The sequence below is a fragment of the Engystomops pustulosus genome, chromosome 9 (genome assembly GCF_040894005.1).
Source record: "Engystomops pustulosus chromosome 9, aEngPut4.maternal, whole genome shotgun sequence".
Taxonomy (NCBI): Eukaryota; Metazoa; Chordata; class Amphibia; order Anura; family Leptodactylidae; genus Engystomops; species Engystomops pustulosus.
In genome coordinates, this window is record NC_092419.1 from 53,195,067 (window position 1) to 53,207,855 (window position 12,789).

The 12,789-nt window shown below is 39.6% G+C and overlaps 1 protein-coding gene across 2 annotated transcripts in view; it reads left to right on the plus strand.

Moving 5' to 3' along the window:
- The window catches only part of ARHGEF9 (Cdc42 guanine nucleotide exchange factor 9), a 277,721-nt gene that overhangs the window by 102,969 nt on the left and 161,963 nt on the right, over positions 1–12,789 (plus strand). The window contains exon 1 of one of the 2 annotated variants that reach the window (XM_072123414.1): positions 12,387–12,626. The exons of the other annotated variant lie outside the window; for it this stretch is intronic. Within the exon in view, the coding sequence (XP_071979515.1) occupies positions 12,582–12,626 (45 nt within the window). The 5' untranslated portion in view covers positions 12,387–12,581. Of the gene's footprint in view, positions 1–12,386; positions 12,627–12,789 lie in introns of those variants that run through there. 2 annotated transcript variants of the gene reach the window in all.

Below are 12,789 nucleotides of genomic sequence, written 5' to 3' on the forward strand. Positions count from 1 at the left end.
GCACGCGACAGAAATGGGGGGCGTGGCCGTACGAAAACCAGACGGATTCGGAAAAACCGTTGCATTTTTAAAAAAAAATGTCGCTGGGCTCGCGCTTACCTTTACTCGGCCCGGCTTGGTGTACTTCGGTGCATTCAGCACAGCAGCGACACCTGGTGGATGTCGGAGGAACTTCCTTAGTGAATCGCCGGAAGACCCGAATCCACCGCAGAGAACGCGCTGCTGGATCGCGAATGGACCGCGTAAGTAAATCTGCCCCAATATATCCAGATGCTACAAAACGGTAACAATGTATTATGTCCTGGATTATACTTACCAAAGAAGTAAAGAAGATATGTCTTCTGGACTGCACATTGAAAGAGTGAAAAATGGTGCAAAAGTGGGGGTTTTCCAGATTCCCAGCACACCACACAGAACATTAAACAATGCCACTCTGAAATGCAATATGTTCTGCATATAACAAGCCCGCAAATGGAAAAATAAAAGAGATATGGGAAATGAAAATTGGAAATGCAAAGATTGAAAAGTGGTTAAGATAGAATCTGAATTCCATTTTTCTGATATGGCCTAGGAGTTAAAAGCCTGATTTCACTCTGTGAAGGATCCCTTCACAATACACACTTAAGGTACTTCACATAAACTCACTGACTTATAATGGGGTCTGTTAGTCTTTGACCTGACGGAACCTAAGGAACCTTCAACACAAAATATGGATTTGTGTGAGTTTTAATGTTCTTAACCTATTAGTGGTAAGAAAAGTAATATTGTATTGCATAGTGGTTTTGAAATGCTAGTACAGGAAAGGCTAATGTACCTCTAGATAGATAAGTATAACTGAACAAAAGTCACATGCAGAAGGATATAAAAAGACCAGCAAATACACTTACAGACAGAGGTAGCTGTCTGCATGCTTTATTCAACAGATTTTGTTGCATTGTCACTAAAACGTCTCCTCAAATTACTCATACTTTTCTCTGAAACTTATTATCATGCCACTGTGTGGTGGCATTGGGGAGCACTTTAAGTGACCGACTGCTTCACCCCAAGTGTGAGAGGGAGCGTAAGTCCTTCCTCCCCGCTGCCATCAGGCTGTTCAACAAACAATGCCCAAACAGAAGTAACCTGTGCCCCCACCTAACCAGTCCCTGAAGGTCCCATCCACAGACTGAATACCAGACTGCGAATCATTGCTTGTCTTCTTGTCTTTTTATCCCTTTTTTCTTTTTGTTCATTTATACCTGATATCACTGTTTGTACTGTACTCTCTGTATTCTCACTGCTGCTGTAACCCTTCGAATTGCCCCACTGTGGGACTAATAAAGGATTATATTATCTTATCATCCCTAAGTAATTTCAGGGGTCGTGGTCAGTAGAACGCCCTTCTGTCTCTAGCATCTAGGTTTGACTTGTAGCCATAGCTACTTCTCTCTGCAGAGCTTTTGTCAATCATTTCATGAACAGAAGTTCACCGCAGGAAAACGAAGACCTCGACAATCCCATCAACTCTGCAACATCAGGCACAAGTGTCCCCTATGTGGTGTGCCCCAACTATAATTCCCCTTCATAATTCTGTCAGGCCTGATATTTCACATCCCTACAATAGACAGATTTTTAGAACAGATCAAGTACTAGATTTTTTCAACAGCAATTTAATATATATAACTGAGAAAAAAGGGTTGTTACCAGTGATTGGGCGTTTCAGAAAAAGTTGACTTTATAAAAAGAGGGGTGTAGCAGTTATTTAGCCTAACCCCTGTAAAACTGAAGATACAAAGCTGATGCAGGGTAAAAATGTCTATTCATGGTTAGGGGAGATGGTCAATGCTTAATCTTTCCACTGATCTTTCTCCTATGTCCAAGCTGTATAAGTGATCCGTCATCCTAGAAGGCAGATTGATCATAATGTACACTATCATATGACAGTTTTTCAGGTTTGGTCAAGCAATTTTCCACCATCAATATCTGAGGGTAAATTATTTGTTGTGCGAAAGGCTAACAGAGGGCTGAGATTTAGTTATATATATGACACATCTTGCTTTGTATAAAGCTCCTGTTTGTTGAGTATTAAATCCTCCCACAAAGGTGTCTCTGAAGGTTTTGGGAATCAATTGACCCCCTGTTGCCACTCACGCTCCTTGCATTGCAACAGTGTGTGTTTGCCTTTCAGCCAATGGGAAGCCAGCGTGGGTACCACTCTGGCAACGGGTGATCTATCACCATGGAAACTGTAGAGCTGAGACATTTCATAGAGATGTGTTGCAGTTAATCTTTATCCCATCAGTGCGGGGAGGAGGGAGCACTTGTCATTATATTTCAAGGGGCTTTTCATTCTTCAGAACCGATTGGGTTAAACAAGGAGAAAAGGAAACAGCAAGGCTGCTGCCTGATTGGTGAGAGCTGTAGTATCCCATCAACTCTCCTTTAATTAAACCTTTGTTGCTGCCCCGTGGCTACACTCTGGCTGAGGAGGGGTGAGGGTTCCACATATAGTGAGCAGGTTTTCCTGGGATTTCTCCCTTCCATGGAGGTTTCCTTAATGTACACGTCACTTCATCAGCTTCTCCGTCTCCTCCATGTCCCCTCAATGTAAAGGCAGCTCTACAGGACATTTCAATGTAGGAGGGGGCAGGCAGCATCTGGCAGGTACAGAGAGATGCCTGTATGTGGGTAGTCATACTCAGCAGCAGTTCTTTCAAGGGGAAAATATAACACAGTTGCCCTTGGTGTTTTGTCCCTAGAGATGCCGGTGCCAAACAAAAAACTCTACAACGAAGCTATTCAATGGGTCTACATCAGCAGAGTCTCTATTATCTTTTTATATCCTACCTCATCCGCGTTATTCATCTTTTGAGACTATAGTACAGCGATATATATTCTCCTATGACTGATGCATCTACTAAAATTGGTAAATAAATGGAGGCTTTTTTCTGTACAGTAAATACTCAAATACTGACAACCCCATTGAGGGCCTTTGATAACATAAAGTCATAATAAACACCATACAAAATATATCATAGACATTGCATAGACATTGAATGGTATATGACATAGGGGTGCCCCTGGCGCAACAACAGATGCTTAAAAATTGTCAGAGAATACAAAGCCTTATCCGTGCTTGTGTGGGTTTCCTCCGGGTCGTCCAATTTCCTCCCACACTACAAAACATACTGGTAGGTTGATTAGATTGTGAGCCCCATGGGGACAGGACTGATTTGCCAAGCTTTGTGTAGCACTGCGTAATATACATACAGCCGATATACATCCCCCATACACTTCTATGGGCTCACGGCGCCCTATGGGAGCGGTACGGTGCTGCACATGTGCGGCACCATACCCCTCCGTAGCCCAGGAAAAGATAGGACATGTCCTATCTTTTCCTGTATTACGGCGCTGCGGCCATATATCGCTATGGAGAGGGGCGGGGGTGAGCTGCGCTCACCTCCTCCTCCTCTCCCCGCGCTGCCGTCTGCCCGCAGTGCTACGGTGCGGCGGGCACACTGCAGTGTGCATGTAGCCTAAAAAGAATTATTATTTATAACACTTGCCCTTATGATTTTATACTTTGCCAAAGTTTGCACGTATTGTGATAAGACCACGCGTTTTAATCTAGAAAGCCAGTGCTGTACGTCACCAATGCCAATCTTTAACTGCCCATCTTTAATTATCCTATTAGAGGAATAAGGAATATGTATTAAATGAAAAAAGCAGAGTTTAAGTGGCCATTATTTCAGATTGACCCTTCCTTCATCTTACTCACTGAATGTGTCCAAATCCTGCAGAATTGATATGTAAATAACCGTATTCCCATAACACAGATGTCACTGATGTGGAACTACTGAGTGCACACAAAATCCAAATTTGGCTTTCCCTGCAGTGAAAAGAGTTTGTGTTGGTATCATCGATTTTATGAAAACATACCAGACTTAGTAGCTGTTCGGCTGCAGTGGTCAGTAATGGTTACACTTGGTCCTGGGAACTGCGGTGCAGAGATTTACATATTCAGATTGCTTTAGCGATTCAAGTAGCCATGGATAACATTGTATTGTCTAGTTTTAATAATCACTACTCACATAATATATACAAATTCTGTCTTGGAGATATCTAGTCTCTAGTATAAAGGACAAACATTTTATCAAACCTTGGTTAAATCAAATCAGCAAATATCAGAAAAGCACTGCTGAATCACTGCTGATTTTGTCTTGTTAGAGCAAGATGTATTTATTAAGTAATCAGGATACATAGTAGTCTATGAAAGCTATAAAAGGAAAGATACAGGCACTGTGAGTTTCTTTCTGAGCCCAAGTGCTTTATTCACATCAATACTTTGCTATAATGTCCTATATGGTCCTATCAATGCTTCTGATTTAGAGAGGATGTTGTAGTAAATTGGTATATCATTTTCTATATCATCACTACTGCTTAGTACTTAAGAGAATAAGAGAAAGCTAGGTGAGCAGATTCACCTCTACTTTCTGTTCATAGTGTCTAGATGACGTCATAATAGCCAGTTTCCAGCACTTAGAGAGTAAAATATGAATTTTTAAAAAAATCTCTACCTCTTTAAGAGGAATACACATTGTCAGTTTCATCTGGAAATCCATGTGTGATGAGACTTGGGGACCCACCTGATCAGGGTTTCCTTTGTTATTGAGATGGTTGTATGGTCTACTTGTAGGGGAAACCGGCTTGCACAGGTATTTAAGAAGTGTCTGCGCCACTATTGTGTGTCGCACGCGACCCTTTTGTGGCGCAGCTACGCTAACCTCCATGCGACACAAATTATGGAGCGTTCCGGAGCGTTCCGGAGCTTGGTCCAACTGAATCAGACCGTGCGCCTGATTTAACATGCAAAGTCTGTCGCACTACCTATGTTAAAGGTGCACCACAAAAAAGTTGGCGAACTCTGTCGGTCCAGTGCGAGGAAGCGCCAGATTCATGATTTCTGGTGCACGTTCTTAATGAACCCAGCATTATACACGGAAAGGGCACTTATAGTGAAGTTTCCGTCTTTCTAAGTAAATGTGCCCCAATGTGTGTTCTTAGTATTACTTATATGGGTCATTTCTCATGTTATTTCTTATATATTTGTATAGATTGCATTTTTATATAATTTGTATACCATTATGAGCTTTGAGTATTCATTACCTGCCATAACTTTTGGGTAATACATTGGTGTGCTCTTGCTTCTATACTCATTGGCAATGAGGAAGTTAAGGGACAGGCATGTTGCCAAGTGAATGGGCTACAATTATCAGCTTGATTTACCCTGTGAGCAGGGGATTTGTTGAGAGTGGAGAGCTGGGTACATTTGGATTCACAGAGGACAAAAGATAATTTCTTTGGACCTATTATGGGGGAGTTGTCATTAGATCACATCTGGCAGGGACTGACACCTGAGCTGGGTCATTATCCCATCACTAAAAGAGCAGGCGTCAGGTATGGACTCTGGCCAACCTTATGAATACAGTGGCAGTGAAGGGAAAATCACCATCCTACGCTACATACACTCCAAGAAACTGCGTTATCCTAGACAAAGAAGTATGTGGAGAAAAAGATGGACCTCAGCATGCTCAAGTAGGAAAATGTGAATGGCTCTTTTACTAGTAATGTGTCTACATAAATGTTAGCCATCTGTGTCATCAGGGATTTTCTCATCTGTATGTCTGTATTTTTGGATGAGTTCTGTCACTGGGTCCTCTTATTTCACATGTTGTAATGAACAGAATACAACATAGGGGAGCTTAAAGTGAACCTCTAACCAACTCCAAACTTTATACATCCTTGCGTAAATTTTTTTCTGCAATTTCCACCATTCATAAACAATAAGTTTGGATAGTTTCAGCACCTAATATGATAATTAGGTTATTTTCTGTCATTTTGGTGGTCCAGTGTGGTATCAAACATTCTGGCAACCCTTCCCTGCCAAAAGAGAGGTTCATTTGCTGAAACGAACTGATTTCATGTAATAAATGAAAGGGTTCAAAGAGCTGGTGGCAGTAAAAGCTCCTCTGCAAAATCCTATTGAATTTTTTGACTGTGTAAACTTAGACTACTGTAGTTTCAGAATGTTTCATATTTATCACAGTTTAATGTTGGATAACGAGCCTGATGCCTCTTTATGCCAGTGTAAGTTCATGCAGAAATTAACTGCAAGGCAAACATTTTCAGGCATACACATAATGCACCAGAATTCTGGCACATTTACCATACTCAACCTGCCCCACAGAAGATGGAATGTATTATGTTTGTATTGCCATCAAAAAGTGAAAACTAGGTCATGTCTGGAAAGATGCTTCTTGACCCATTGTGTAATGGTGCAGCATGGAGTTGGATAGGGGGTATGGAATGGATTCAGGATCACAATGAAAGGAAGATCAGAAACAGGTCATGTTTAATCCCTGAACTGAGTGGTTTTGCTGAAAAAACAATGATAAAATTATGATAAGGAGGCTCTGTCACTCATATGGCTGCTCAGACGCTTCTCTTGTTAGATTAAGTATGTACTGCTCCAGAGAATGCTGTACTCACTGTGTTGTCCATGACAGGCAGAAGTAATCCATCGCTGCACCATCCCCCAGCTGCTGTGTATGAGTAATCCAGCTCAGGTTTATTAGTTCTGTCTGCACAGTCCAGGAAGCTCTGTGAAAGATCGCAGCCAGTATGCACCTAGCTTTCCCAAGTTCTTGTATTACAAATAGTTTTTTGAGCAAAATCACTTGGATCAGGAATTAAACAAGAAATGTTTCTGCATCAGTGTCGCTACAGCATTCTCAAGGTATGCTTGGTTAACAATGCATGAAAACAAATAGTAAATTTCCTTTAAAGGAGCAAAAAAGGGTAAAAAGTCTGCATACATTTTTAAAAATCTGATAGAGAAATAATAGCTTATAATGTGATTTCAATGTGACCAGATTGTGTTGCTTACCTTGCCATGGAAAAAACTAGTCAAAATCGTTGAATTTTCTCTAGAATTGGTATCTATGCAGTGTGCAGTATACCCATGAGATCTATTTAAATACCATCCACTATGCTGAGACTATAAATCACTATGGGTTAACTGCAGATGATTTTATTCCAGATGTCCTTGGTCTGGCAATTTCCTAAAATATGTTCAGGTATTTCTGATGTAGTTTTTGAAACCAAACCCAGGTGTGAGAGATCATATAAAAGACAGATGGTACTTATGGTTTTTTACGTCTATTTTTTTTTCAGTATATGGAAATCTAGACTTTTGCCATCATCTCTATGCGTATTCTTAATTTTCTCAGCAGCAAGAAAGTTAACAGAGCCAACTTTTTTCTTGCAGTCTGGTAAAGTGCTAATTCATCAATCAGCATTAGCAAATCTTGAAAAACAAAAGGGGCTACTGATGCTGAAGTGGATGATACTAGAACACGTGCCATCTAAAAACCACTAATTACTAGAAAATACTTTAAATACTGATGATTAAGAAGCACTCTTGACATACCCTTTAAATGTCATTTTTTATATATGCCTCTCCTATAGATAGCATGCTGATAAATCTCCTTATCACATATAAATGTTTAAAACAAATGTTGTAAATCTCAGGGTACAAGTTTTTGCCTCCTCCACCCATCAATTTTGCCTCCTCCATCCACTCAAAGCAAAACTAGTAGAGTGACAATGTCTTGTGATAATAGCAAGGTGACTACTAAAAATAATGAGTGTCTAAAAAAATGTAGCATATCCAATGTCAATGAATCACAAACATGGATAGAGCAAAAAACTGACGCCTTTCGACCTATTGGACTTGCAACGCGTGCTGCCCGGATCTCCCGGCCGCCAGAACCCTGCAAACCGGAACTGAACTCAGCATGTCAGTTAAGTTCCGGTTTGCAGCTTTCGGGCCGGGAGATTCAGGCAGCATGCGTTCCGAGTGTGATGCGAGTTCATCGCCTCACACTCGCAAGTGTGGAACGGGCCTTAGGCTGCTTCCATAACTCCAGTACTGGAAACATCATAACAGGGTGACCGGTGGTTTCCCCAAATGGTGGGAGGTGGCAGTAACTCTAAAGACCTACTGGTCATGAGGGATTTATGAGGATCCAAATAAATATTATCTATGTTCCCTGTTTAAAGACATGAAAATATAATCAATCCAAGAACATTCACAGGGACATGTAAGATACACATTTTATCTCCATTGTTCATTCTGTGTGATGTTACTATATGTTTAACCATACTATAACTAAAACGTCTAATAACCCGAGAAGAATTAGAAGATAAATGAGCATTAACTAACAAAACTAACTACCCAATATGTAAACATCTAGCGTATAGAAATGCATATATATTTAGTATATAGGAAAAAGAAACATTGTAAAAGTATTACTTCTCGACTGTATGTATGTTTGGGAAAAAATTTTGAATAAAAATTTACATTAAAAAAAAAAAAAAGATACACATTTTATATATACACAAAGTGTTTCATAGATTCTGCAGTTTTATTTAAGACACATTTTATACTAAATTACAGACCTGCACAGTGAACAAATGAACATACTTTACTATATACTAGAAGTGCACAAACTTGATATAAAAACTGGTTATATGTCATATAATCTAAAAGTCCATAGTAAAATATAGAAATGCAAGTGTACCAAGTCATGGATGTACCAGATTCTAGTAGAGGGGCATTCCCATCTTACACATTTATGGCACAGGACATGCTGTGAATGTGTGATATACTTTCTTGTGACTGCTGGGAACAGAGAGGTATCTCTCTTACCGCTTGCTCCATTCCTGTTGCCAAGGGACTCCTGTTCTTGGAATATGTATAGTTTGTGGAGGTGGGACCTGCGTCTAATGTACATTCATGGCATATTCCATAGCTATAAATATGTAAGATGGGAAACCTCATCAGTAAGAGCTTCTGTGGGGTTCAGCCACTAAAGAGATCCAACTCCTCTCTGAGGCAAGATACGATTGATACAATGCAAGAATGGGAAAGTGAATGTAGGTCATTGAAAGATGAAGGAATAGAGGAAAAGATAGAGGAGACCCAAATAATGTAAAGCCTGGTATAGCAAATGCCAACTTCCATGTTTTGTCATGTATTTGAATACCAAAATACACTGATAGCGTAAAGCCTAAACTTGCCCTAAGACCCCCTGGGAATACTCCACTATTGTGACATGTCATGACATGGTTAGTGTAATAACTAGTTTTGCGCATTATGATCTATGCAGGGATAAGCTGCTGTTAGAGCTTAGTGACAATGACACATTTCCAATTCTTTATCTGTATAAAAGCTTTGAAACAGCACAACCTGAAATCCACATTAAATATTTATTCACTTGAGTCATACAGTATACAGAAAGGCTTATTACTATTACTACTTACTAATTCCTGAATATGCAGATACAGGGGTGCATGGTGCGCATTTCCATCGTGTGCAAAGTTAAGATACAATATGGAACCTTATGCTAAATAATGTGTTCCCATTCTCTGTAAAATTCTCCCTTTATGAATATTAATGAATGCAGGAGTTACAGTAGAGAATATGTCATGTTTGCATTTGTATGATGTTAAAATTACTTTTCAATATACAGACAGGGGTAAATGGTGTGTTTTAACCATTTAGGGATTATTTCCATGTTAGGAAAATTGAATAAGCTAATGCACAGACCTAGCAACTTCTAAAGTTGAAAGCAGAATATATAACAAGACACATCTGCATGTTTTCTCACTATCTAACATAAAATCAGAATAAACCTTTCCTGTTTTAGGCCAGTTAGGATTACAAAAAATAGAGAGCAATATTTTTTTGAGCATTTTTATGACTTTCTGTTAAGTTGAAAGTTTACATACACTAAGTTTACATACACTATTCATTTAAACAATTTGGTAGTGCCCATATGATGATACCATGTTTTTGGTAGCCTCTGATAGATGGGAATGTCCAGCCGTTTGGAACAGGTTCTCTGTCCCAGATATGAGCATGCTTTGGTCCAAAATGTTCATATCAATCCCAGAACAAAAGCAAAAGCCCTTGTGAAGATGCTGGCTGAAGCTGGTAAAAGTGAGAGACATTACTGTATCCACACAGGCTGAAAGACTACTTTGCCAGGGAAAAGAGATTACTACAAAAGAAATATAAAAATCCAGATTAGTGTTTGTAAATGGATACGGGAACAAAGACCTTCATTTTTGGAGACCTGTCCTGTGGTCTCAGAATCTAAAACGGAATTGTAAAGACCGCCATTATGCTCCCACAGAAACTTTTCATACACTCCACAGCTGCCGCAGACCTTTTACATACACATCTCAGCTGCCACAGAACCTCTTCATACAAACCTCAGCTTCTAGGTACACACTTTATTTGCCACAGAACTTCTTCATACACACCTCAGCTGCCGCAGTACTTCTACATTCACACATCAGCTGCCACAGAACCTCTTCAAACACTTCAACTGCCTCAGAACTTTAATACACCTCAGCTGATGCTGAACCTCTTTATACACACCTTAGCTGATACGCAACCTCTACATACACGCTTCAGCTACCACAGAACCTCTTCATATACACCTCAGCTTCCCCAGAACCTCTACATACGCACCTCAGCTGTCCCAAAACCTCTTTATACATACCTCAGTTGCCACAGAACATCTTCATAAATATTTTATTTTTACTATATTTTTAGGCCTCTTAGGGCACTTGAACCCTAGGGGGTCCGATCACTTATACAATATACTGCAATATCCTTTACAGATCCCACTATCATCTCAGTTAAAGCACTGGCCCTAATATTGAACAACAATTATGTATTTACAAGCCTTGTTTGCTGGGGGCGTGTCCTCACACTGCTGTGCTCTTAGGTCTCAGAATTTTGATATTCCCCCCACACACAGACACACACACACCAAGTACATAAATATATGTACGATTAAACAACTCTCTACGACATCTAATACTGGCTGCTATTTTGCATAGGTCAAATCTGCTTATAGAACTCCTTTAAAGGACATCTACCACCATGAGGCTCTCAGGGACGTAAGCTTGAGCACCTCAGTCCCATTTACATATTCTTACAAAGTTATTTACTCTGTACTTGGGAAGCTTCATAACTGATAAAGAACACTGCCCGCATCCCCTACAGGTAACGAGCAAGCTTATTAGGACAGTACCGCCAGTACTATATGTTGTTAGTATGCCACAATATATTTGTTTATTTTGCTGCATTATACAATTATATTCTGCTGTCCAATATACTTTCAATTTCAATTCCTTGCCGCATTGTGGATCTTTGCTTACAGTGAATGGGAACATTCTTATTTGTTTACTGATGCAATAACCTTTTTAAGACCTAGTTCTGAGTGCAAATCAAAGTGAAAGAATAACATGTTCCCATTTTACTTCTTCTGTAGGTGTTTAGCTATGGCTTTTTTTAAAGGGCACTTAAAAATTGTGCCTATTTATACAGTATATGTTTGCACCTGTTTAAGTGTATAAATGTGCTGGTCAGTGTATGTGCTTCTATATATTATATGTTTGCACCTATACATGTGTACAGTATGTATGTGTATGTAAGTGTATGTATGTGCTGGTGAATGGATTTGCCAGTATATAGTATATGTTTGTGCCTGTATATGTATGTGCTGGTAAGTGTATGTGTTTATATACAGTATATATATATATGCACCTGTATATGCCTGTGTAGGTGCTTGCATACATTATATGTATGCAACTGTATATGTGTATGTATGTTCTGGTGAATGTATGTACTTGTAGACAGTATATATATGCACTTGTATATGTATGGGCTGGTGAGTATATGTGCTTGTAGACAGTATTTAAATGCACTTGTATATGTGTCTGTATGTGCTGGTGAGTGTGTATTGTAGACAGCATATAAATATATATATATATATATATATATATATATGCACTTGTATATGTCTATGTATGTTCTGGTGAGTGTATGTATTTATATATAGTATATGTATGCACCTGTATATGTGGATGTATGTGCTGGTGAGTGTATGAGCTTGTAGACAGTATGCAAACCTACAGCAAGACAAAATGTAAAAATAAGTTAAAAGTACATAAAAATTGAATTCTTCCAAATCTTTTTTTTTTACTAGGTAGAAATCTTGTCATCAGATAAAGCCTGCTTCATTCATTTGTTTTATTGGTTGACTTTCTACATTTAGGATTTTAATGTCAAATGTCAAAATGAGAAATTTTGAGAGTATAAAATGTATAAAAAAGAATTCTAAGAGATATTCAAAGAAAAATATACTTTTTCATGCAAACCTAAGTGGTTAAGAAATTAGAAAGAATTTCCTCAATCTAGAGATGAGAGTAAATGGGAATGATTGAGAATAAAAAGGGTGAGAAGGAGGGGAGTGAGAGCGAGACGGCGAGAGGGGGAGGGGATGTGTGTGTGTGTATGAGAGTGAGAGACACACAAAGCAAAAGGGTCTCCTTCAACCACCCAAGAAAACCCCCAAAGCTAGAAGCCAATGTGCTGATAACGCAGAGCGAGACAGATGTGAGTCTGCAGCTGTCATTGAGGGGTGTAAAACCCAGGAGTAAGGGGGCCACAAGCATCGCTCAGGATGGATCGGCAGAACCTAGCATGGACCAGCGGAAGAGAGGGGATGGTGAGTCCAGGTAGCTGCTGCTATCTCTACCCTTCTCTCTGAGAGGCAGCGCAGATCTACGGGGCTAAGCTCCAGCCATTTTATACACATCATTACTGGCTCTACAGAACATGGAGATGCATCTCTGTGCAGAGGGAGGTTGCTAGACTCTTCATCCCATATT